Here is a 27,184-nt window from a genome sequence, read left to right as displayed (position 1 = left end):
GGGCGGGGCTGGGGGTGACAGGAACCTTTTCACTCTTTGTCGCTCTTGAATTGGGGGCGGAGGGAAAAAACTCACTTGGAAGCTATAAAAAGCAAAGGGGGCGGAGGTGAAGCGCAGAGGAGAGGGACGGTGTGCGGGCAGCCAGCATCTGCGGAGGGAGCTGCTGCCTGCGGGCAACCTGGAGCTCCGCTGCCTGCGCGGACCGACGCACGGGAGCGGGACCGCGGCTCACCTCCCCCGGCGCCAAGGGCCGGTCTGGGGGCGGTTCCTGGTCGCCTCGCTGGTGCCCCGTGAAGTTGAAGCAGAAGGAGCGGAGAAGGAGAGGAGAAAAGCCACTGCGGCCAGAGGAGAAAGGAGTGTGGACCCGGCCAGCCCAGCGGAGGAGCGGGCTTTGCGGAGCCGCGGGGCAGGACGCGGGGGGCAAGCGAGCGGGAAGCGCCGGCCCTGGGGCTGGGTCTTCTCGCCCCTCGGGTCACGCCTCCTTGGCGAGCAGGCGCCTGGCCTTTGATTGCTTCCAGGGACTGCAGAACTTCCTGCCCTGCCGGAGGCGCGGGTCTGAGGGCGCACTCCCTCCTGGGCTGAGGCTGAGACTGAGTCTGCGGGGTGCTGGGCCGAGGCCAAGTGGTCGGGGGACAGCCTGCGCCCACAGTCTGAGCGAGAGGCCCCAGTTGGGGTCCTGCCGTGGAACAGCACCCCTCCAGGCTGTGCGCCTCCCCCGGGACCCTCGCGGGCGATGGCGGTGCAGATGCGGAACAAGGACTCATCCCGCTGCCTGCTCCTACTGGCCGCGGTGCTGATGGTGGAGAGCTCCCAGCTCGGCAGCTCGCGGGCCAAGCTCAACTCCATCAAGGCCTCCCTGGGCGGGGAGACGCCTGCCCAGGCCGCCAATCGATCTGCGGGCTTATACCCAGGACTGGCTTTCAGCGGCAGTAAGAAGGGCAAAAACCTGGGGCAGGTAGGAAAACACCCCCAAAACTGGTCAGCCAGGACAGGTAGGGGACCCGCGCTCTGCTCCCCTCTGGCGCTCCGCATGTGGCTGTCTGCCTGCCTTTGCGAGCATCCCCAGGAGGGGCAGGGCTGCTGGGGCCTGGCAGAACTGAGGGCTGGGGGTGGTGGCCCAGGGGGTGCCAGTCAGGGCGGGAGGCGAGGGTTTCTTCTGTCCGGTGCTGGTGGGAAGGTGGCTGTCTCCACATTTGCCGATAGCTAACACCTCAGGGCTGAGACGCGCAGCGCTGAGGCAGGTGCTTTGTATTTATGTAAACTTCACAACCCAGAGTGAGGCTTTTACCCCCATTCTGCAAACAGAGAAATGGAGGCATTGGCAGAAGCACCATCTGGCGGCTGTGGCTGAGCAGGATCCAGTTCAGCCAGTTCGCCCCAGCTCTGGGGGTTTCAGAATTACATTCCTTTGCCTGGCAGAAAGTCCTGTCAGGTTCTCTCCTAGTCACTTCCTCCCTTCAGAAAAGGTCCTCAGAAAACTCCACAAGGCCCCCTGCCCACGCCTGTAGGCTGTCAGTAGGTCAGCAGAAGGAGCGAAGGAGCAAGATGAGGCAGCGACACTGGACACTGGGTGTCAGCTACCGGGGTGCAGGCCACTTAGCTGAGGGGATGCTGGCGGTTTGGAGAGGGCGCATTTCTTGGGAGTCCCTAGCAGCAAGCTCCGCTGTCAGCGGCCAGGAGAGGGGGCCTGCGGGCACCGGGAACCACCACAGCTCCCCCTTCTGCTCCCTGGTGGGAAACCAGTTTGCCAGAAGGCAGTGCAAGGAAGGCAGGGCACAGGGTGAGCCTGGGGGGCAGGCCGCTGTCCCTCACACGTGGCTTCCAGCCGTCCTCACACCTGGCCCCGGCCGTCCTCCACCCGCCCCGCGCCCTCGCAGACCGCACAGGGCAGGCTGGGGGCACTGCCGGTCCTGTCTGCTTGGCCCCTGCTGCCCTCGCAGGGGAAGAATTTTGCCACAGGGACGCCTAGACAGGTCCACTGTTGCCACTGGCCTCCAGAGAGCACCGGGGGCACTCGCAGGGCTCTCTGGGCTCTGAGCGCCTAGGCAGAGTGCTCACCCCCGCAGGCTCACACACTGGCGCTGCCCACACGTGCACGCCCACCACATCTGCGCGCCTCCGCACCCTTTCCTCTCCCTGGGCACAGCCTGGCATCTCCAGGAGAACGGACTTGACATGTCTGTCAGAAACCCTCCTGAGCGGGGCCGCCCAGGCCCATCGGGTTTTGCTCCGCTGCTTGGATCCCAGTTCCGCCTCGTCAGTTGTCACATCGCTCAGTGTTTTGTTTTGTCCTGGGCAGAGGGGTGGACTGGACGATTGTGAGGTTCCTTTCGATTCTGTTCTACAAGTTTCTGTAAAGGGCTTCCTATTTGTGTCACAACTGGGTCAGAATTCCACATGTCCCTCAGGCCATGGGTCTGCCGGCTCCTAGCTGCCAGGACCACCCGAGCCCCGACTGCCTCCATGGATGGCGGGCCGTGCGGGGCGACACGATTGAGCGCGCGCCTGTGTCCTCCCCAAGTACCTGCTCCCGAAAGAAGCTCCAGCTATTTGTCGCCTGCACGTTGGAAGTGCATTCATGTCGCATTACCCAGAGGTGAATTTTCTCTTTTGAAAGTTGAGTTTCTTGTGAGTTCTCAGTAAGTTGGTGCCCCTACGGAATTATTTCCTTCTGTTTACTTAACCGTAATACCAGGTGCTTAAAATCTGAGGGTGGGTTTGTGCGAGACCTGTAACGCTCAGAGGTCACAACCGTCAACTCCAGCAGCGAGTTGAGTCGCAGGCAGGCTGGGCCAGGAGGAGCCATCTTGTGTCTGTCCTGCCTTCTCGCCCGGTCAGCAGGGAGCTAAAATGGGTGCTGCTGTAAAGAAACAGAAGCATCGCCCTTCTCTGAAGTAGGAGTTGTTTGAATGTGTATGGGTTTCTTTATCTTTGTTCCACTCTTTGGGTGGGTCCCAGAAATTCTTAGTTCTCTGCTCAGTGATGGAATGGAAATGAGAAAGACTGTTCAGAAGAGGTCTCTTCCTTTCGTAGGGAGAACTCTGGAACTGAGATGTGGCACAGCTGAGTTTTTAGCCATCCTAATAGAAAGATAGGGTTGCTCGAGAAGACGGGAGCCAGCACCGGCCACCCCGACACGGCCGGGTCCAGCGGCCTCGGCTCCCCTTCCCAGTCCCCGGTGCTGCTGAAGCCGGCGCCTTCGGCGGCCGAGGAGCCCGAAACCATGGTGTACTTTCTGGCAGAGGGTTGGGACTGTGTTTTATTCTTCTGTGAAAATGCTACAATTCCTTCTGTTTCTTACTTACTTTTAAGCTAGAGAATTTAAATTAAAATGTGACTGCCATTGCAAAGAACCAACTGAAGAAGAATACACATTCATAAAAATCTACCACAGGGAGACTGGTCTAAGCGACCCAGTGCTCTGTGACGTGCCCGATTGGCTTGATTTCATTTCTTATGGGGGGACGATTCTTACACAGGGACGCTAGCTCTCTCTAGACAAAGTGGGTTATTTGAATTTCAGGGAAGATTTAGAGCCCCATAGAGAAAAGTGGTCTCGGAGCCGTGACGACCTCCATCTTTCGGCTTGCTTTGGGAAACCCGGTTGTGGGTTATGCCAGAAACCGACTTCCAAAGTTAAACGTGGTGGTGACTCCCCTGTGCGGGGGTCTGTACTGCAGCCCCTAGTGATTTTGCTCGCTTGCTCACATTCTAACTAGCGTTTGCAGCTTTGCGGTGGGTTTTAAATAGGCTGCGTGTACAAGTGCACACGGAAAAACTAAGTGGCGGGCTCATTCACATAGTTTTCAGTACACATATTTTTAGTATTTTAAAGACACTGTTTTAAACATAAATTATCTAAATCAGATTTAATTGTAAGCAAAACCTTCAGTATCACATGCACAGAAGTATTCCGAGTAAATGACCTGGTGTTTGAAATCATCTGGAATTTGAAGTCATGCTTCACGCACCACCTCAAAAACAAGTTTTATAAAACCCGAACAATTTATAAATCAGTCCACTTCTACAGTTCACACTAGTATGTGTGTGAATGAGAATCCTTTGGGCTTGCTTCTTCGATGGCTTCTCTGAGCCGTTGCTCCTTGCGTTGTCTCTGAGACAAGCAGATGAGTTTGAATGTGTTGCTGGAGGACTCTGAACAGTTTCTGTGAGTTGGCAGTATAGCAGCAGGTCAGCCTCCTGCCTTGTCTCCCAAAAGGAGCTGAGTGTTGCTTCACGCAAATTCAGGTTTCATGATTTTCTAATGCTTGGACCCTGAAGGACAGTGCTTGGGTGTTGCGACACTGTGTAAGAGGAATGCTTGCACAGATGAAGCGGCTGTGGCGGTCAGTGTACGCTTTTCCTTTCCTAAACGCGGGGTTCCGTTTGCACGCGCGCACCGTGAGCGTGCTCCTGGAATCAACCAGAAGCCCAGTTTCCTGGAGGCGATTTCTACACTTTATCTTAGATTATCCCTGAGTTCTCTGATGCCCCCAGCTCCCTCTGTTAGGGAGCACGTCTCTGCCACCTCCTCTACACAGCAGCCGTCACCACATGTCCCTGGGAGAGCGACTCATTTTTAATACTGACAGGTCCAAAATACAAAGGTTTTGAAACAGCTGACATAGAGGTTCCTTCTTCCTCACTGTGGCTAGTGGAGAAGTCACAGCTGACCCGAGTGCAAGGCCACCTTGTGAAGAGGGAGAAAAGTGTCGTCATGCTAATCTGAGGACTAGCACCCACTGGTTATTTGTAAAAAGGAGCACGAGCAGGGGACTTTATACTGGAAATCGCTCCAGCTGTGGCTTTGACCCTACAGCTCTTCAGCAGGCGCTCCCACACCAACTCCTTCCCAGGACGTTTCAAATGTTAGCGTTTAACGTTGAGAAAGCAGAGGAAGGGAGGGTAAGCGGCTCTGGCTTGCCGGGAGCGCCGTGGCGGGCCCGCTCTCCCCTGTCCAGCCACTGCACGTGGGCCCGAAAACAGTGTGTTCGTGACACAGGACTGCTGATCCTCGGTGCAGTCACCCCTCAGGCCGGGGGCTAGTCCTCCTGCAGTTCACACTAGTATGCCCATGCTTTGGGTTTGATGTAACAGCAGAATTAGAATCTTCTGTCTGGTTCCCTGGCTGCCCTTTCAAAAGTCATTTTACTTGATTAGACCTGTAGTCATTTGTTATCATTTATAAAAAGGAGATAAGTCTGCTCCTAATTATTTCTTTGATCACTGAAAAGATCTCTGCAGTATGTGTGTCTGTGTGTGCCGTCTACTGAGGCATTAAAAAAAAAATCTGAAGCAATGCCCAAAAGGAAACACAATAATAACAATAGATTTTTAGATTGTGTAGGGCTGCTTTACGACTGCAAAGAAAATTTCGATAAGAAATGTGGAAAGATAATGTACTGTTCAAGGGAGGAAAAAGTAAATTTTTCTTATTGGTTTCACTGTTGCTGGGACTAGAGAACAAAGATATATTTTTCTCTTACTTTGGGGTTTCTTTAAAACAAAAATAAATCAGTCTCACAAATGAAGACATCAAGTGATAACTGACGTCTGGGAGGTTTGGGGTTTTATTGTTCTGTTTGTTTCATAGAAGCATCTGTCCGTAAAAAGGCAGGTCACTGGCCAAATATTTTACCAAGTGGCTTCCCAGAGAGTCTCTGTGCTAGCAGTCTGGGGTCCCACCCCACTTCTTTGGGTACAAGTTCAGGTGGGAAGGGCAGAGTAATGCCGGCATCCGGTTGCTTGTCCGTAGAGAGGAGCTCACTCCGTAAGTGTTGTTTCTGTGATGGTGAAATGAATACTGAAGCTTTAAGGGTACTTTCCATATCCTGTCTAAATTCTTGTATTTTAACTCAATCAGTTTGTGTAGCACTTGAAAAATAGGTTTGTTATCCTAACACAGATTCTATAAGCATTGAAACTATATGGATAAGTTGTACTTATGGGATTTTAATACTAGTTTAGATTTATCTATGTATTTATCGAAATAAAATCAGCAAGAGCACAAAAGTAATAAATTAAGTCTTAATTCTTTCTCCTCCACAGTCAAGTAGGATGATTGTACATCAGGGGTACTTTTACCTAGATTACTTAACTATATCAAGTCTAATTAAATGGGTTGATTCTGTTTCTTTGTTAGAACTTGGTATACAGAGTAGCTTCAGTGCAGTATTTCATAATTAGAAATTTTAACTGCCTTACCGTGACTATCATGAAGGAGAATTGGAAAACCAAATTGGCAATCACGGTAAAGCACCAGTGAGGAGGGTGACGCGTGAAAGCGGGGAAGCCGCCCAGACAGCTCCCATGATGGCAGCAGCCCAGTCTTGGCCTCGTAAGGAACGGGCGCTCGCGCTGCCTGAGGCCCGCCAGGCCTGTTTTCCTGCACAGCTGCAGCAGTGAGAGGCAGGACCCCTGCCACGCCACACGCTTCCTTCCTTTGAGCGTAGTCTTTGACCCTCTTGACAGCCCCCCGAAGCAAGTCTCATTATCACCCTAATCTGTACAGACAGTGGTGTCTTTTCTACAAGCTCACACAGTAAGTTGCCTGAGACAGAGAGGTTAAGCAGTCTGTACAAAGTCACACAGCAGGAAGTGGGGGATTGCGGCCAATATCCAAGCCGGGAAGGCAGAGTCTGCGCAGACTGAGGAGACACCGGGGTCCCTCGTGTTCTCTGATGACGGGGTGTGCACTCTGCCTCCCTGTATACAACAAAGCCCAGGCCCCTGCACCTCTGAGCTGCCCGCCCAAGTGCGCTAGGATGTCGTGGATGCAGATGACCTTGTTGCCATCTCTGACTCAGCACGCCTTCCTGCCAGGCTGCTTTGTAATCATCGAGGAGAATGCATGCACACAGGCACGTGCACGAGCATACACTTCCTCCCCCTTAAAGCACAGTGTTGTCCCGTGTAGAAGAGAGGTGTGCTCTTGCGTGAATCTTGGCCCCCTCCCTGGCCCAGGCCCACCCCCTAGCTGAGTGCCACCCAGTGTCCACTACGGTAGTGAGACTCAGAGGCCCTCCCGGCGGCCTCTCCACCCTGGCTTTCGGTGGGTGGGCTAGAGTCCCTCACGCTGATGGTGTGAAGGAGACCGTGCAAGTTAATGGTAGCGCTCGCTCTTGCCTCTCCCTACTCTACCCCGTCTGCCTCTCTGGACCAGATCACCTGGAAGCAGCAGGAAAAAGCCCTAAATTTCTGCTTGCCGCAGATGTGACAGGTCCTTGGAACACTTAATCTTCTTTTTCTTCTTTTAATCTGTAAACTGGTATAACTATATTGAGAACAACCAAAAAAGTCCTGATACCCACCTGTTTTGTCAACAGGGAGGTAGGCCGCACCCCGGTCACACAAGAGAAGTGAGGTTGGTGGTCCAGGCTACCTCGGAAGTGGCACTGAGCCTTCCCACCACCCTGGGCCCCGGCCACTAAAGGGACGTGGCATGGACGGGGAAGGGAGTGACCCAGTGACAGCCAGGCCAGAAATGCAAGCCCAGGCCGGGCGTGGGAAACGAGCGTACATGCCAGTGCACGTTCGCTTTCCTTGAACTGGACGTTAGTGTCCAGGGGCCACAGGTCACTGCTGTCCTGCAGAAAGAAAGCCAGATGCATGAATTTGAATGAGAGTGAGGTTACACAGGATAGTGCCCCGGCATGGCCATCCTGGGAGTGGTCACGGTGGCCACGGCAACACCAGCGGTTGAACCGCGGACACCAAAAGCGCTGGGCACGTGCTGGGCCGCTGTCGGCTATGCCAGCTGGATGCCGCCGCGTTACGGGAGCCCGGGAAGCCAGGCTAGTGGTCGAAACGGCCTCCGGCTTCTCCCCTGGGGGCCTTGTTTGTTGCTCAAGCGCAGCCGTCTGATGAGAACCTGTGAGCATCTAGTGCGTTCGCTCACCAAACAGCACGTGTTAGTCTAGGACCATAGCAGGGCATTATTGGTGTGACGTGCTAGGTACCAGCAAGTAAAGTGGCTCTGCTCTTCCGAAATGAGCCTTTGTTGATCTTTCTGTGGAAAGTCCTTACTATTTACTATCAACCAGAAAGCGTTCAATATTTGAGTATTTGATTAAATATTCCACTTAATAACTGAGCGCGGTTATCCTTCCAGACACGGAGCTTTAGAGAGCCGAGCGCGCCTGTCTCGCCTGTAAGCTTCGGGATGGGTAGGGCAGCTGGCTGGCCAGGGCTGGAGGAGCGCCCGGGCGCGCTTCGCTGCCTCGGCTCCTGCCACTGCGCTTCCTCCACGGGCAGGTGCGGGGGCTTCCGCGGGCTGGCGCCTGCCTCTGCTTTTGGGGAGCCTCTAGACCACAGAGCTCGTCCGCTGTCACGTCTCTCCTAGCGGCGCCATCACCAAGACCCGCTGATGACAAAGCTGATAGGAGAGGCAGACCGCAGGAGGTGCCAGGGACACGTGGAGTGAGAGCTCCTTAGCCGGGCTGTCCAGACCTGATGCCGCAGAACCACGGTCACGCGACAGCAGTGTCCGGGTGACCAGAGCAGAGGAGCGCTCGCTCACTTGTCGGCCCTGATGCTTCCTGACCCAACTGGCAGGAAGCTGGGCTGGGGCTCCCAGGAGGGCGGGAGCACACGAGAAAGGGAGAGAGTCGTGTCCAGCCACTGGGAGTGCGGTGCGGACCTTGGTCCATTGCCGTCCAGGACAGCGGCCAACAGCTAAAGCAGCTGGAAAAGTCTCGAGCGGAGACTGTTCCACACTGTGACCGGCACACAGGCACGCACATGCGCACACAGCCCAAACGGTGTCAGAATGTGCTCCAGATACTTGGTGCGGCGCAGCCTTTTTGTTCTGTATGCTCCATTGCTCGCTTGTTCTCTGTTCTTTCTCCACTTTCCTCCTTCTGTCATGACATACTGAATCAGATTATCCAAGCCTGTGGTGTGGAGACCATGGCGGGTTAGGCCCCAGCCGAACGCAGCAGGGTCCCATGTGGGACTCAGACCCGCAGCCCAGCGTCCCATGGACTGGCCTTGGGGAAGGCGGCTGCTGCCCAGAGCCGCTCACCTGCAGGCGGGAGGCAGCCTGGCATGCCTCTCCCAGAATACAGCGGTGTTTATTTGCAGTGACTCTTCTGGAGGCCGTTTCATGGAAAACAAAAGACCTTTCCACCCTGAGTTGGAAGGGCCAGTCCACTTGGACACAAAGATGGGTTAATCTCCTTGAATGGGGTGATTCTGCAGTCACAGATTCACATTCTAATCTCCATAAATGGTCTTTCTGTATCGGCGGACAGACTGAAAGTGGAAGTATTTTTGTTTTGATTGTCTGAATTTCCCAAGGAATTTCGGTACCAGCAGTTAACGGCCACACTTCCGATGACAACTCGGTCTTTCAGGTCTCTCCAGGCCACAAGCCCACGCCCACCTGGGCCGGATGGTGCGGCCTCCCTGCTGCTGTGCAGCTTGCGCTGCCTGAATCAGCCGGGGGCGTAAGAGGCCCAGCGCAGAAGTCGGCGGCATAGATTCTAATGCCCTAAAACTGAACCTCGAGGTCCCATTCAGGACACGTCTTGGGTTATGGGGATCAGAGCAGCTAGCCCGGGGAAATGGTCAGTGGGAAAGCCAGGTTGTGTGGGCGAGACGCTCTTTGCAGTGGACAGTGGCAGAGGAACTCCTCCAGGGGAAGGTGGGTGTTTCCCCCGCGCTGAGAGCGTGTCCCCGGACAGCTCAGCAGGCATCTCCTGGTGGACACGTGTGCAGGAACCCTCGGGCCTCTGTCGGGCGGGCACGGCCCTACTTGCCATCCTTCTCCTGAGTGTTTGTCCTCTAGCTGGCCAGCTCTGGCTTCCGCCTGAGTACAATCTCTTGCACTGCTGACCGCCATCCCTGGTCACTGCCCTGCGTCAGCCAGGACTAGTAGTGCCTGGCAGTTGAACATGTGTCCAAATGAGCTGCCTGCTTGCTCCATAGCATCTCTGTCAGGCTCTTCTCTGTCCCAGCTGCATCCCTGGGCCCGGAGTCTCAGTCGCTGGGGCTGACGCACCCACTGCCCTGCTCGTTTGGGGCTGCTTGGTGCAGGCAGTGGTGCAGCCAGCCTTTCAAAGCTATCGGTCAGTGCTGGGCAGCGGCTCGAAGAAGCCAGTCCGAGGCTGTTCATGATCCATGGCAAGAGTCAGTCAGCTGTGCATAAACCCTTGGGTCAGCTGCTTGCCCCTGTGCACCCCCATGTTAGGTGGGCGCAGGCACACAGCTTAGAGTTAGGCCTTGCTGCAGACAGCCCCACGACAGGCACCACGCACCAGGGGTCACACTGAACCCGGAGTTTGGGAGGCCCAGCTGTCCCGGCACGCCTGTGTCCACTGTATGCTGGAGCTGGGGCGCTAAATGTCTGCCTTTCTGTGATGCAGACCAAGGAGCCGCACTTGCGTTGAGCCTCTCTTGGTCACCTTCACTTTGACCATGTGAAGAACGGAATGTTGTGTACGTGCTGGATGTGTGGCAGGAATACGAGTCACCAGTGCCTGTGTCACAACAGTCCTCATTACAGAGGGCAGGGTCGATCATTTTGGTCACTTCAGGGACTGGAGTCTGAGTCCTTCGGTGGATATTGGGCTGACTGGGTGAGGAAGACTTATCCATAAATAGTCAAGAAAGGTCTGGGACGCCCCATTCATCAGGATGTTCATGGGGTGAAGAAGCTCTACCTTTTCTAGTCCGTGTATTTTGGAAGGAATCGTCTTCCTGCTCAGCACGCGCTCCCTGTTCCCCAAGCAATTCTGGCCCCCCCAAAAAAACACTTTGTGTCAAGAGGCAAGCTGAGGAGAGTGAAAGCGGGCGGGCAAGGCTGTGCGGCCTCGCGGACTGGCGGCAGGCATGCCCCAGGCGGGCCAGGCCTTCCCCCAGGTAGGGCGAGGGACAGACAGGCGATTATGGCAAACAAAGGCGTCTGATAAGTTTAGACACCTGTTTGTAATTGTGTCCAGATTTTTTTCAACAGTGTTCCAAAATGAAATATTGTCATTGAGATTGAGCTTTGGAAACTAACTTCCCAACTACCTTACCTGTTTATTCGGAGATAAGTCAGTAACCCTATACAGTGCTAGCCACAGTGCCGAGCAAGCAACATTCAAAGTACGTGGTTTTGCGTTCACCCCTGTCAAAGAAATGCACCGTTGCTCCTTCACATATGCTGGAAATGTCTGAGAGCGCTTCTGAGCCCCGGAATCAGCACTGTAGCTAAGTTTTTAAGGTGGAAACCTTTCGTTGGGCTTATAGATTCACCACTAAAAAAAAAACTTGTCATTGGGTCTGTTCCATGAGAACCTGTTCAGAATTAGGAGCTTGGTTGCTGTCTCAGAGGCACAGTGCACAGGCAGCTGTTGGGAGGGAGATCCAGCAGACGTTCCCACCCAAAGCCACGCTCTTCCTGCAAGCAGAGGCGGGAGCGAGTTCTCCCCAGCGCCGCTCCCTAGGGTGCAGGCTGATGGCCCGGGGGTGCCACGTGCCACTCGTGGGCTAACGCGCAGGCAGCCCCGCCAGACCTTCTATACCGAAACAGAACATAGCCCATTAAAATTTCAGGCCAAGGGCTAAACTAGTAAAAATACTCTTGCGATTGCTGGAATTAATACAATGCTCCCAAGATGTTCTTCGGAAATCCCTTTACACTTCCCTGCTCTCTGGTGTCTCCTGCCCTTATCTTCCCAACACTTTTCTGGAGGAAATGACTTTTTAACAAAAAGAATCTGACAGTTATATTGGCCACAGGGCCTGGCCACACCAGCTGCCACGCATCGTGGCCAGGTTTTAGTCTCTGCTTGTTCTCGCTGTCCACAGTGCAGTGACCAGCACACAGGTCCCCGGCCAGACCATCCGCACTGCTGGGCAAAATTGGACTGTGTGTGCTGGGGGTTTTCTTGGTGGAAAACACAGCTTTCCATACAAAAAGAACTGTTTGATGGCCTGGCACTTAAATTAAGTGAGACCCAAAACTGCTCTAGTTTTTAGCAGACCTCAATAAACAGGGTAGCCCAACCTCACCAGTAATTTTTTTTTTTTTTTTTTTTTAAGTTCACTTCTGGAGAAAGAGACTAACTAGAGAGAATGTTCTGATGGGAGGGCCAAGATGTTCTGAATTTTCAAGGACTATTTCAAGTGTCCTAGGGAATCAAAGCACAGAGGGCGAGCAGAGGGCCCGTTGTTGATTTCAGGTCCACAGGATCAGACTGAAGAACTGGACGCCCAAAGGACAGCCCATGCCAACACTGCAATGCTCACTGTAGGGGTGGAAGGTGGGGAGCCCGCAGCAGGGGAGCTGATGGGGAGCCCTGTGACCCATCACAGCCCCAAAAGGGCCAGCGGGCCAGCCCCGTCGTGGCGCTCCCTGAACCCTGGAGGAAGCCAGCTGCGAGGCGCCCGAGGCCCCCAGCAGCGCTGGCCTAGAAGCATCAAGGCGCCGGGCCGAGGCCCCTGGCAGCGCCAGTGTAGTGGGATTTCTGCAAGGCGGGGTGCTTGACCCTCCTCGGGATTTCTGCCATGAACCTCACGTGCCATCTGTCTTCTGAGTATCCACGCACGGAGCTCTCGTGTGGTATTGGAGGGAGGGAGGCAGCAAAGACGCGCTAGGCCTCTCTGGGTCCCGACGGCGCAGCTTCTAGCTCAGGACTGGCTGGTGACACTGTGCGGGTGAGTCAAGTAGGAAGATCGCGAAGTTGCTTTTTCTTTCATTTGTAAAGGTGAATGAAATTGTTTGCCCCGTACTGGCATTTTATTTTGTTTGGCTGTAGGGATCTGCCAGCTTGTTAGAACTGTGCCTGCACTTTTTAGAAGCATTAGCAAAGTCCTTGCTTCATGTCTTGGAAAGAAACCCAGTTTCCATAGTCTCCAAGGGGAATAGACTATAAATGCCCATTGCTGGGCAATCAAACATGTAAGAGATCTGATCATCACTAATGGCCACTAAGGGGGACGGGGTGCACACAGGACTCAGGGAGAGTATGTGGGAGATGCAGCCTGACCCCACATAGCATAGGAGTGAGGGCTTACATTTCCCCAGATGTCAGTTTTAGGGGGACATAGAATGCAGATCCTCCTCATTGTCCAGCAGATCCGGGACTGCACCCCGCTTGCTGGAGCTAGCTTTCCACTCATGTCTAGCAGTCAAGGTGGGCCCGGCAGCTCATTGTGCGGCCACAAGAGAGAGGGGCAGCCTCCCCAGCCCCCCACCCCCGTGGTCTGACTGCGGCAGACCCAGCAGCGGGCCACAGAGCATGTCTGGAATGTCCACATGCTCAACACCTGGAATTTTCTGGGAGCGCTAGTCATACTTCATCAGTCACCAGCATGAAAAGCCAAATGCCGAACGGAGGGGAAACTTCTGAGGCAATTCTGGAGCGGGCAGTAGGCCCTACGTGTCATCTCTCAGACATAAGCCTTTAATCCCCTCTTCCTAAAATTGTTTATTTTAAAATGTGAGAATGGCTCAGGATGTCACAGTGGAGCTGTGAGCTTTCTCTTTAAAGAACCCATCCTTCAAACCATCTTCGGCCAACGACTGGCATAGCATGTGCAGCCCAGCTGTGCCCCGCTGCCCCGGCCAGCCTGCCGGTCTGGCCCCCAGGTGTCGGGCCTGGCCCTCGCTGAAACCCCAACACTGCCAGGCCCCCTCTGGGTGGTTAGCTGGGCGGGGAAGACAGGTACGGGTTGGCGTGAGGGTGCCCATGAGGGGCCCACAGCCCCCCACCCCTCACCGGGGCCAGGGTCTGGGAGTCCGGGCCACTCTGCTTTGGCGTCCTATTCACGTTTCCGTCCCTCACCCCTGCGAATCCTGGGTGCTTCTCTGAGACGTAAGCCGCAGGCCACAAGCGGGTGGGAAGGGCACCGTGGGCCCAAAGCCGGGCTGCGCCCTCAAGAGGGCAGCGGCTTCGAGTCCGGAGTCCTCGGAGCCTCAAGCCTGGGAGCCCAGACAGGCACAGGCACGTTGCAGCATTGACAAAAACTGTGAAAGTAAAAGGAGATTTCAGAAATGCAGGCACAGGGAAATCTAGTGGCCGTTCCTTCTGCATAGTCTTCTACATAATCACTTCAGTCTCACCAGAAGGATTTCTCGGTGCAGGCCCAGATGTTTTGAAGCAGCAGTCGTTCAGAGAGAGCTTCCCCATTCCTTTGCAAGCCAGTAACGCTGCCCTGTAGCTTGCGGCTGGTGAGGAGCCTGGCGAGGTAGCAGCAGTGCCACTGGGAATGAGGAGAAGTGGCTCAGTGAGAGCCTCAGGGTGCTTGCCCACGCCCCATGCGCCTGCCCCCGCTCCTTCTTTCCCAGCCCCGTGGCCTCTGGCGGCTCAGCCTGGCGGCCAGTGTCCTCCGGTCTGTTTTAGTTCGCTCTGGCACTTAGCTGCGTGGCTTCCTTCCAGTCCCTGTGATGTGAGTCTGAACTTCCAGCCTCTCTGACTTCCGGGTCCCCTCAGGGCCCTTCCATTTGCCCACGGGGCAGAATCTCCTCTCTCACTGCCCAGACAGGTCTCCCTGGTGCGACAGTGTGGCCGTCCTGAGTGTTCTCCAGGTCAGTGTCCAGAGCTCCTTCTACTTGTAGTCCTCAGGAGAAGGTCCAGGCTGCCTTCCAGAACGGCAGCAGAGCCCGCGGCCTGGCCAGCAGGCTCAGCTTTCCCTCGTGGGCGAGCCTCTGTGGGGGAGGCTGTCCGCGCGCATGCGCTGTGAGGTCGCAGTTTTAGCCGTGTCTCCTGCTAGTAGTGAAGGTGAGTGATATCTTTGCCCCATCTTCCATTTTCTCTTTCACGATCATGGTGTCAAAAAGTGTTTATGAAATCTACCCCTCATCACTGAAGGGCACCATGAAAAGGCCCGAGTGGGGCCTTGGGAGGAGCAGTCACGCTCAGCGACAGGGACCCACTGTATTGAGGTCTTTCTGCCAGCGCCATTCACCTCGATGGAAGACAGAGTGGGAGACAGGTTCTGGTTTTCAAAAAGGGAAGGCTTGCTCCATGGAATAACTGTGGCACTGATTTGGGACTTCATTCCAGAGCAAGGTCTGTTTCTCAGGAAAACAGACAATCTCAAGACACCATACAGCTTCACTCAGAATATGTGACGGTGAGAAAAGTAATTGTCAGCCACAGCCTCTGGAGTGGTCTCAGTACCAAACTTGGCCCTGGACACCTGCAGTCGGCCCCTCTGTGACGTTGGGGCCACGGCCTTACCCAGCACTACCGGCGGCAGCGCCACATTTACACGCCTGCCAGCGCGCACGCTCTAGCTCCGTAATGTCCCGAACGCCCACCTAGCATTCCTGCTAACGGATTCTTCTCACTGACTGGCCGGCTCAGAGCCTGCTCCTTCTCCAGCTCCATATTCTACATGCTCAACTGAAAAAGCCTTGGACTCTTCTTGGCCTCTTTCTCCCCCACTTTCACACTCAGCCCACGAGGAAGGAGCCTTACTTCAGTCTGCAGGACAGAGAGGGCCAGAAAAGACTTTAGTAAGGTGCCATTTCACAGCCTCACAGACAGTGACTTGGGAGTCAGCACAGAGCTGAGCGCCAGGCACGCCTGGCAGTGCAAAGCACCCTGGGGGGCCGTGCTTCGCCATGTGGGGAGTGCTGCTGTGGAGTCGAGGAGGCGGGGTCTCAGTGCGCATTCAGAGCAGTGGGATTTGGGCTTTCTGGAGACCAGTGCAATCACCAAGTCAGCCGCAGGAAAGTTGCTGGAGCGGCATCTATTGCACACACCCCATAAAAACAAAAACACTTTGTAAATCCTGTTCTTTGTTAGTAAGGCTGGGATTCCTCAAGCATTTTTTAAATGACTAGACAACATCAAAATCCATATTCTAGCCATGTTTTCTTGACACTTTCCAAATGTTTTTAAGGTCTCCTCTCTGTCTCTGCACACACAGCCAGCAGGAGGGCTGTGCAGACGGCGAGGAGGACCTGTCAGAGCCGACGAGATGTTCTCTCGCTTCTGGCACTGAGATGGGACTTAGCTCCCAGCTGAGATATCAGACAAGTTTGCTCTACCAGGACCCTTTCAAGAGCAAGAACTTTGCACCCATGCAATCTGATACAGTTCCCACTCTGTTGATCACAACCGCCCTTTTGTCACGAGGCCTAAGTGGTTCCCCTTTAATGTCACTCATGCCACCAATGTAATGCTGCACACAGACATCTGAAGATGAGTGCATTTTATGTTAGCAACTGAAAGTGTGTTCTAAATTGTACCTCAGTCTGTAATTCCACTTGCAGGAGGCAGTAATTATACCTCAACAGAAATGAAAAACACAAAGGTATATTAATTGATGCCATAGTACTGAAAAGTCAAACAGTAAAGCAGACCACTAGCCAGTGGAATTACAGACTGAGGTACAATTTAAATTGAGACATACCTCACTGAGGAGAGAAAATTTAAAAAACAGTATTGTAATAATGAAATACCCATGTGGGAGAAAAACTGATGCTACACCACCACCTTGCACATAGGAGAATTTGAATGGCTAGTGTATAAAAAAGGGAATATGTGAGTATGAGTATCTGTATAGATGTGTTATATATGAATTTGTATTATGCACACACACACACACAAGTTTAGTCTAAGACACAGTAACTGTTTTTCAAATCTTGGGTAAGAGTGTATTTTCAAAGCAAGGAACAAAACCAAGAGGAAAAAAAAGTTGGCGACATTAAAAGGCAGAGTGCTGGTCTACCAGTGACACCCCGAGGGAGGCGGCAAGTTCCGCTGGGAGCTGGATCCACACACAGCTGCCATCCCCACTGGGGTGAGGATCCAGAATGTTTAACATGTTCTTAACAGGGAGTAAAAGGGAGGTAAGCAATCCAGTAAAAGCGTGTCAAACACCCAAGCAGGCATTAGACCGAAGGGTAATTAAAGGGCCAATAAATATCTGAGATTCTTTTGCCTTGGTCTTACTAATAAAGAGAATGCAAATGAAGATGTTGACCTTCCATGTCATAACATTGGATCACCCGAAATTACCAACTTTGACAGTACAGCTGTGAAGAATCTACGGAAATGTAATACACTGCCAATGGCATTCCTGTTTTCTGGCAACATCTCGCGCTCACCTAGTCCTCTAGTCTGAGTGTAGCCCAGAAAGTGCCCGCTGGTGTGGACCAGATCGGTGCCTGCGTGCTGTGTGCACGTGTGCAGTATGGGTAGTTTCATGCACCCTGGAGAGTGGACCGTATACAAAATCCAGGATGTACAATTTTTACAGTATTTATTCTCCAGACTGTTCACATGAATGGACACAGCAGCATGTAATGTATGAAGAGGGCCATGGCAACACAGAGAAACAGCCAGAGAAACAGCCCAGTTCATCAACAAAGGAATCTCTATACAAATTAGGCAGTCACTACCTGGAGCGTGACAGGACAGTGATGAGAAATAAATGAACTGTAACTAGAAGTGAGGGAAGCTTTGAAATAGAATGCTGGTGATAGAATCTTCTGGATCCAGCTCTTAGTGTTGGTACAGCTTTCACCAGTTCCCCCACCATGCTTTCAGGCTGAGCCCAGCCCACTCGCATGCATCCATCCCTATGCGTATTTTAATCCCATTCACCAAAAATAAATAAATAAATAAATTGTTGCAGAATTGTTCTCCTGGGAATGCAGTAACCTTATTGGCTCCTTGGTTCCTTGCTGGTAAAATAGTTGCTAATTCTTAAACTGTAGTAAAATAGGTTGGGCTCTCTTTAAATCTGCATTTAAACGTTTCTTGCCACCATATTACTTAAAAGGGATGTGAGATTGTCAGCAGTTCAGCTTTGGGTGTGTTTTATGATTGGAGAATGTGGTAAAAGTGATTTTTGTTATTTAAAATGGTGCGTGATACTTGGCCAGCAGTTTCCTGTGATAAAGATGTTCCAGGTGGGTGATTTACTCTCCGCTTTAAGAGAATAATAGAAAATTACTATTGCTAATTTATAACATAAAAAGCTGCCTTCTGTCCACAGACTCCTGGGTAGGTGTAATGTCATTTTTGGAGTTAGTGGGTTTGGTGTGGGCTCACTCTGGGAAAGGTTTCCCCAGAGCTCCCCTTTCACGGCACGCGATGAGTTTCTCTACCAGATAGAGGTGTCAGTTACATTTAAAGAGCAGGTTTATTAGAAAAGGGACATAAAAATCAAAGACATTGGCATAGGCACAAGCGGGCAGAAAGAGCTACCCTCAAAGGGACAGTTTTGTTGCGAGGCCTACAAGGTCGCAGGCGGGCGGCCTGAGGAGAGCGGCCTCACTGAGGGGGCCAGTGAGAAGCCCCGGCAGGTGCAGGTAACGGCAGGAAGGAGGCTGGGATGCCCTGCAGAGGGAGAGCGATGGTGGGAAGGACACTCGCATAGACACAGGTGGGTGGCGGAGCGGAGACTGCGCTGATACCGGCTTCTTCTCTTTGGGAGGGCTCATCTCGTGAGCCTGGGTCTGTTGGCCTTGAATAAAGTGCGTAGAGTCCAGAGTGACAGGAGATGCCACCTGGGTTCAATCTCCATATCTTTTTTTTTTTAAGATTTATTTATTATGCATATAGAGTTGGGACACAGGCCAGAGGTGCAGGGGCAGTGAGAGGATTCGCCAGAGACAGGGCAGGGAGCAGAACAGGCCGACTGATGAAATACACTGCTGAGGGGAGCAGCGGGCGGGTCAGGAGAGGTCTGCCGCGCCATGTGGGTCACCTCCTGGGTGGGGATATAACTCATAATGAAGTGGCTCTAGCTTCTTAGTGCTGCGCTTTAACCTGCTGATTAAATATCCACATCTGTGCCTTCTGGTCTCAACTAGACAGTCCCAGCCACCTCTGATGCTGCTGGGGTCTTGCTCTTGGTGATGTGGGGCCTGCAGAGCCCAGTTCCTGCAGCGGGGTTACTGGTTGTTAATCGCTCCCTCCACCTCCAGCTCTGGGCATTGTGTGAGCCAGGGTTCTGGTCTCATGGTGCCTCCTTTCCGGTTTCTCTGTTCTTACCCTCCGTCAGGTTCAGAAAGCTTCAGAAGTCTAAAAGGTCAAAACTCTTTTCATAAAGACGTCACTTGCCTTTTTCCATGTGTTTACCTCATCACTGCTGCAGATGATTCTGATGCAGCTGCTGGTGCCTCGTCGGGGCTGTGGGGCTGTGGGGCTGTGCTGACCGGCAGCCGCCCCATCCGCACACGAGGCAGAAGGCAGACGCAGCCCCTGCAGCCAAAGGTGCCGCTTCCCCTGAGAGCACCCTTGGTGGCTGGGCGGCGAACGCAGTAAACCTGACTGCAGAACAGAGGCCCCCAGAGAGGGAGGACGGGCAGGGGACCAGTGTGCTGGCCCGGGCTTGGGGGGAGCCCATGGTACTGGGCCCGGGCTGGGGGGCACATGCTTTTGATGAGGTGTGAGCCTGTACCCCGAGTCACACGCAGTATCTTAAGGGGACCAACATGGGCCTCTGCCAAGTAGGAGGTAAGGACACAGCTGTCATCAGATTCTGTGTGCCGAGAGGGTGTGGGCCAAGCTCGCGCGGGTGTCTGGAGTGACTGCACACCGAGCTGGAGTTGAATGAACTGCTCTTTGTAAGGAACACTAGGACACTTTTTTTTTTTAAATTTAATCTGGTTCTTCTCTATAGGTCTAGATTTTCTAATTTCCCAAGATAAATTTGAGCGCAAGATAGGCTGTGTGTGGCCTGGATACAGAGATTTAATCACTTCCCCAATTTCAAAAGGGCGACCCTGGAGGAGAGGCTGGGAGGCTAGTGGGGTGAAAGGCTGGTCTCCCCTCAGGCCGCAGCTGTGCACCCAGCTACCTGCAGACCTTGAGTCCTGAGGGGCGGGTGGGGTGGGGATGCGAGTCCCGGAATACCTGAAATAGGTGTGCTTAACTTACCTGTCTTTTGACACCAGTCTGAGGTTTCGGTGTGCTTAGCTGAGTAATATTCACAGCGTAGAACAAAGCTGGCTAGCTGTCCCTCCCTTCAAGCTGCGCATCTATGTGAAAGCAGATTTTCTTTACTTCGCTGCAGTAACTGTCTGAAGAGACTACATGCAGAAGCAGGTAAGGCAGGCCAGCTGCCTAAGGCAGACGGACAGTTTCAGAAATGCAGAATACCGCCATTCTTCTGTGGTTTCCCTCTGTTTTTGAAAATAGTCATCTTTTCATGAACACAGAATAGAGTTACTATTTTCTAAGTGAGTCAAATAATTTGTTTTCTAAAGCTTACACCTCTCGAAGGTCAGTATGGAGAGACAACAGACGGCATCTTGGGGGCTCTCAGGCGCTAGACTCAACAGACTGAGAGTGAATGTCTAAGAAGCAAAGTCTTGGTCTTTTTCTTTCAGAGCTTAGGGGCAAAGTAAACAGGAAACTGTCAGCAGGTTGAGAAGCTAACAGAGGTGCAGAAGCAATTTGATTCTTTCTCTTTAGCTTAAGGTTAACCCTTCTCTCCTATTAAAGTTGGACCCCGCAAGCCTTTACATAGTGTTCATTGAGGACCTTCTGTGTGACACGCATTATGTTGGAACTGGGAATACAGAAAAAAAGACAAATGCTTCTGTCCTTGCAAAGGAAATTCAAATACTGGCTTTTTCTTCAGCTGCTCACAGTAAAAGACTGTGTGAGCTCAGATGTGTCCTTAGCAGGTTTCACCTTCAGAACAGGAATCAGTTTGTGACCTATTTTATTGCCTAACCCCTCGATGCATGGCTAGGTGACCAATGACTGACCTTCACTTTGCAGTGGCTTCACTAGCCATTTTATAGTTTTAAGTGGATGGCGCCTCAGTGTCAGCGCAGTAACCTAACCCCTGAGAGCAGCCTCCTTGCTTGTTCCTACCTTGAGGGGAGACAGCCTAATGGTAGATAAATCATTTACCATTTAGGGGGAGAAAAAACCCACAGGCATTTCAGGGTTTTTCTGTTTGTTTGTTTGTATGTATGAAAAGCAGCTAATTTAAGGCTATAAAGGGACGGTCAGTTTCACGGATGGCAAAATGCTCTGAGACCCTTAGAGGACAATAAATCCTTTTGAAGTACAAATTTGAGGAATTGAGAAACTGTCACCTGGGGCCAAATTCTTATTCCCTGTAACCGGAGAAGAATTCCCACAGAATCACAGAGGAACCTCCATTAGCCAAAGAGCCTAGAATTGCTTTTTGGGAAAGGAAAAATGCCTCATTCCACTTGGAGAGGGATGCAAGACTGTCCCTTCCAGTGCTGTCTCAGCAGGCCTCGCATATTTCATACAGTGACTTCCTAAAAACCATCCTGTCCCTGCGCCCTCCCCCAGCTGCAAGGCCCTTGTTGACACATGATTTCATACATTTTTTCTGAAACGAAATTTTGTTTTTCCCTTGCTCTGCCCCTTCCAGCTGCACGGCCCTACCCACTCTGTGTGGTAATTAATACATATGTTTAGAATAAGAGTCATCTTCTCCCTCCCCCTCAGCTGCCTGCTCCTGCCCTTTGTGGTTTTTCTCAGCTATTAACCACTTCGGTCACCCAGGCCTCTTTCCCAGCCGCGCTGTGGGCTGGCTCTCCTGCTCCTACATGGCCAGGCCGCCTTCCCTGGCCATGCTCCTTCCCCTGGGCTCTTCCTAGTCTGCTGCTTCGTCTTCAGTCCTCGGCACATGATACGGTGGGCGCTGGCACGTTGTGATGCTGTAGTGTGGAAACAGAAGGGCTTTAATTTTTTCCCTCTGTACTTGAAGCTGGCAGATAGCTGCCTCTTGCATGGATCCTTCCCTGGGTCACTCCCTGATGTTGAAAATCTAAATCTATGGGCCCTCCCTGGTGCCTCATCAGGTTAGGACACAGCGCTGCAAGCTGGCCATAGCCACTTCAGTGCAAGGTGGATCCCCAGCCCCGGAGGTGACCCACAGGGCCCAGCAGACCTCCCTGACCTGCCCGCTGCTCCCCTCAGCAGTGTACTTCGTCCATCTGCCTGTTCTGCTCCCCACTCTGTCACTGGTGAATCCTCTCACCACCCCTGCACCTCTGACCTGCACTCCAGTTTTGTATGCGCAAGTAAATAGACCTTTAAGAAAAGAAAAGCTAGGTCTGTGAAAGAGTTTCATTGTGAAGACATCTTGGTTCCTCTGTTAGCAACACCCACGAGATTCATGTTTGTTTCATTCATCAGGGTGACAACTTCCCTGTGATTTGGCAGTTTATGAAAAGACATTACAAATAACTATTTCTGATCAAAGAGTAATAGGCTGATGATTTCTGCCACACAAGTTTTAACACAGTCATTTCTACATACATTACAAAAATCTCTACTCGCTGAAAAATCAGGTCTAGGAAGCTCAGATTGCTGTTCCTGACTGGGGTGTCCTTATGTTACAGGGTACCCCAATGTGAATTGGGTTGCCTGTCTGTGGGTCTTCACCTGCGCGCTTACGATGCAGTCGTATTATGGACACACTCAAAAAGGTTAAATAATGGATTTATTTATAAGGAGAAAGGTAAAGGAATAACCCAGGGAAAGAGGGAGAGAAACACAGGTTAACTAGGATGTCCTACCAGTTCTGCTGACCTGGACTCCACCGGCAGCTGAAAACTGACTGAGCGCCAAAACGATCAGCTGCGAACCACCAGGTCCCCCCAGAGCCCACGTGTCCGGTTTTATCCCAACCTGGCTGCTCGGCTCCGCCCTCACGTCCCGGCGTGCTTCTCCTTGGTACCGATGGCATTTGGAGTTCCGCCATCTGGAGTGGGGGCGGAGTCCATGAAACCTGTACCTGTTACACCTGTTACAGGTCCTGGCCTCCTGTAAAAGAATTTGACGAGGCAGCAAAATAAAGTTCTTCATTTACGCAGAAGCACCAGGGAGGCAGTGCCAAAGTAGCGGTTTTCAGGTGGGTTTCCCAGGGGAGCAGGAAGGGCCCCTTAGGGGTTCCTTTATTGGGGTGTTGGCGGAGTTCTGTGGTCGTGGGCAGTCACAGGAGGCAGCAGGGGTACCAGGCGATGGCTACCGGCACGTGCCAGGATGGGCTCTGCAGCCGCCTCCTCAGGAAGGTCATCGGTTGGTCGATTTGGGGCTCTTGGTGCCTCAGCCGCTGGGCAGAGCAATCCGCTGCGAGAGGGGGAAGAACAAGCAGCTGTTGGTCAGGACCTGCTGAGGTTGGTCTGGTGAGATGGGCCCACAGGCGGCTCGGACGCTGGGGCCACGGGGCTTGGGGCCGGTACCGTAAGCTACCTCCGGCTGCTCAGGGCCGTTGCCTGGCGTGCCGTTTTCCCAGAACGTCAGAAGCAGTGCAGGCCTAACTGGATACTACTAGCCTGCAGCATAGAGAACGTGGTGTGCGTGCAGGTGTGGGCTTTCAAAACTGCAAGTCAGACACAGTGTACCACCGTGACTCACACGAGCACTGCTGGCTGGCACAACGGCTGCTGCTCCCGTACGTGACCTGACGTCATCCTGCAGGCCTCAGGCCTTCCTGGACTGGCCAGGACAACAATCTTCGCAGGGCTTCACCGGCTCCTGGGTTTTCTCTCATTTACTCTCCTGAATCCTGTGGTCAGTGTCGCCCCCGTCAACCTAAAAGATCATACACGTTTCACCCTTGCAGGCCCCGTGTCTACACAGCCACGGGCAGAAAGGAGGGTAATAAATTCCCCAGAATGAGTGAATACAGAACCATAAGTCCTTTAAAATCCCCCTCAGCCCTGAATTTAATTCTGTGTTGTTTCTCAACTTGTCAGCCTAACTTTTAGGGGGGAGTCCTGATTCGAGACCTATTTTCCTTTGATCCTTTTTATCAGCACTAAAACCTAAGTAGGGGAATAACTACTTTCCCACTTGAGAGGGCATCTGAGTGGGGTGCATCGGGTGAGGCGGGTCAGGAGATGATGCAGGGGTTGAGCGTGGGACCCCAGCTCTCGTTCTGATCATTGCTATTTCCATGCAACCCACAAACCTGCACAGCGACGCGCGGCCGCCTGCGCCAGCCATGGCCTGACGTGCCTCGTGTGTCGCTCTGTGTACTTGGCACGCAGCAAGACCTCCCCCACTCAACGCTGGCACTGCCGCTCAGCCACACACGGGGTTACCCAGTGCCCAGGCTGTACCTTCAAGCAATGAAGTCAACTTTCTCGGTGTAGACTCGCGGCATCATTAGCATTACAGGGGTCATCGTCTTCGGGATGGATCCGCTGCACTCGAAGACGATGACAGGATTAGTGCCGAATCCCATTCACAGCCACGGTGCGATACAGGCCGGCCTCTCTGAAACCTACTGGCACGCCAAAGTCACTTCATTTCTCTTTAAGACTCTTCTTGACTTTGAAAGTTTAGTAAAACTCATTAGTGCAACCGTTTGGTTCTGGCCTTTTCTTTCTTGGAAGACTCGAGTACGTTTCACTGTCCTTGTTTATAACCAGTCTGCTTAGGTCTTCTAAGAATCTGCCCGTTTCTTGTAGGCTGGCTCCTAGTTTGGCATGTAGGTATTTATAGCTGTCTCTTTTGATACTATATTCAGGAGGTGCTTCTTGTCACATCTTTTTCATTTCTGATTCTCTTGGTTTTCTCCCTCTTTGTGACTCCAGCTAGAGACTTGTCTTTTATTTATTATCTTTTCAAAGAACCAGCTTTTGGATTCATTGACCATTTTTTGTACTTTTTGATACCTATTTCATTTTTTCTATTCTAGTTTTTATTACGTCCCTCTGCTGATTTGGTTTTGTCTTTTCTTCTCTCGCCGAGCGGGGTGGGAGGGCCGATCCTTCGCCACGGTGCATCTGGCTGTGGCCTGCACTGCTGCACACATTGCCTTTGTTTCCTTTGCCGTGGTGTTTCCTTTGCCGTGGCCCGTAGATTGCCATAGTCTTGTTTGCTTCTTGTCTCCAGGTATTTGGAAAACTTCTTACTTGATTTCCTCACTACACCACTGTTTCTTTTGACTTTCCTAGCTTGATACCACTGTGATCAGAGAAGATGTCCGAGGTGGCTTTTCAATCTGTATGAATTCATGGGCACCTTTTCGGTGTCTCTCCTGGAGAACATTCCTTGTGCACTTGAGTGCGTGCCCCAGGCATTTGAGGTGTAGAGCCCTGTAGGGTCTGTGTACATGTGGCCTAATTCCTCATTCAAGGTGACCACGCCCCTACTGATTTTCTGTCCATTCATGAAAGCAATGTGCTGACATCCCGTGCTACTACTGTGTTACTGCCGAAATCTGCTTCTAGACCTGTTAATAATTGCCTTATAGATGTTGATGCGCCTCATTTGGTACATATATATTGGTGGGTGTTAATCTTCCTGGTGTATGATGAACTGATCCCTTAATTGGTAAATACCGTCCATCCTATCTCTTGCTATCTTTTAAAGCTTGTAGTGGCAAAACCTAGAATTATATTTTATAATGCCAGCAACTCTCTACTCTGTGTATACAGGGTCCCTCCATTTTCAGGCGTGCTGAAATAAATGGTTGCTTTGGCCAGGAAATACAATACGTATGGCAAAAAGAATAGAAATCTATTTCCTTATTGCCACCTTCCTTAAGCCCGTGCTGAAAGAAAACTAGTTTTATGACCACCTAAGCGAAAATAGAGCCTTGCCATTCCTGAGCGTAACGACACAGAAGGGATATTAAAGCTCTATGTTTCGACATAAGCACAAAATTAAAAACCACCAGAAATCTCCTATGTTTTAAATGAATGCAGGATCCTTCTACAGGGAAGGTGATTAATGTAAAAGAAAATAGTCAGTCACATTTGCCCTTTGATAGAGATGCATCCACTTGTTTCATTTGAAAATTTGAAGTGAAGTTTGAAGAATGTCTTCTTTTTCCAACATCTAAAACTCTATCCCTTTGAAAAGGTTTTCTGCATCCGGCAGTGTTTGACTTATTTGTCATATTGACACATCTTATTTTCCTTCCATATTCCCCCTCTAACATAGATGTTATTTTACAACCAGAGAAGGTTAAGATTTCATTTCATATTGCTCAGACATGCTCTGTACTTCACAATAGATTGACAACATTTTTGCCAACAGGTTCATAGTTAACTGTTCCGTACTTCCTTCCTTTTCACTTGATTTGCTTTGTACAGAAACAGGACAGAAGCCAGAGATCATCATCTGCCATTTCATCCCTTTCACTTAAGTCCAGTTTTACATAGTGGGGTAGGGGTAGGGTGACCCCAGAGCGAAGAGGAAAATAGAAACCACCTGTACTCCATTTCGCCTTAAAATGAATCACTGAGAATTTAACACTTGACAAACACCGCCACTTTGAATGGTCTTGCAGTCAGTAAAGATTTCAACCAGATCCTAGAACTTCCATCCAGACAAACAAACCTTCTTGGTACCAAAAGATTATTGGCTGACAGTAGTCTTTTCCCATCAGCAGGTGGTACCAAGCATGGGAAGAAGGTCTGAGGCCAGGGAAGACTCCCAGCCGGGGGTTCACTAAAGCATCTAGAAAACAGGCCTGCTTTGAGATTATCATCAAGATGTTGAAAGGCCTCTTTTGAATTGTAGCTACTTGCCCCATGTTACCAAAAGTGTATGTTCAAATGTGTTTAACACAGAAAAAGCACTGCTCGGGTTTTAGGAGTCACTTTCGTGTAAATGCCCAAACCATTACTTCTAGTCTGTTAATTTTTGTTTCTAGCATTTACCTTTTAGCTCACTAGCTGCATTCTTGGCTCTTTGGTTACCCTTTCAGCTCTTTGTGTTTGCCCTAACATTTTCTTAAAGATCAGAATTGCTCTCTGAACTCTGGCTGGTTTTTGTGCAGAGGGGCATTACTTTAACTTTCCACAGACCTTCCGGCTCTAGTTTTAGTATGAGATAGGTTGCTTTCAAAGAGGAGAAGAAACTCCCTCCCGAGGAGCTTCTCAGGGCTTCTGGCGACGCTCCCGAACTTGGGAACCCGTTGCTCTAGAAACAGTACTGTTTACTGGATGTCACTAAAAACTGTCTTGTAAGGGGGTGCAGCTTAATCAGCAAAAAAGTTACTTTGTGAAGATGATCATAAGAGAGAATAGCTAACTGAGAGCGAAAAGCGAAAACCAAAATAAAACTGGAATCTGCTGTTACCTTCCCACTTTCAACAATCTTCAGAAAAACTCTTTGCCTCTCACGTTGCAAGTTCAGAATAGCAATGTGGACAGGGTGCGTCGGCGCAAAGTGAGCTAAGAGTGAGGTGCCCACCCGGCACATACAAGGAAGGGAGAGCAGACCGACGCTTGAACACCATAAAATGCCTCCCGATATGTTGGGGAAACAGTGTTAGAGCA

The 27,184-nt window shown here is 51.7% G+C and overlaps 1 protein-coding gene across 1 annotated transcript in view; it reads left to right on the top strand.

The window, feature by feature from the left end:
* The first annotated feature begins 661 nt into the window (after positions 1-661).
* The window catches only part of DKK2 (dickkopf WNT signaling pathway inhibitor 2), an 80,333-nt gene continuing 53,810 nt past the window's right edge, over positions 662-27,184 (top strand). Inside the window, exon 1 of the mRNA XM_004686465.2 lies at positions 662-955. Within this exon, the coding sequence (XP_004686522.1) occupies positions 734-955 (222 nt within the window). The 5' untranslated portion in view covers positions 662-733. The remainder of the gene's footprint in view (positions 956-27,184) is intronic.

The sequence above is a fragment of the Condylura cristata genome, unplaced genomic scaffold, assembly GCF_000260355.1.
Source record: "Condylura cristata isolate star-nosed mole 26May11 unplaced genomic scaffold, ConCri1.0 scaffold00021, whole genome shotgun sequence".
Taxonomy (NCBI): Eukaryota; Metazoa; Chordata; class Mammalia; order Eulipotyphla; family Talpidae; genus Condylura; species Condylura cristata.
The sequence above is the reverse complement of the archived record's forward strand: the minus strand, read 5'-3'. Positions and strand labels throughout refer to the sequence as shown.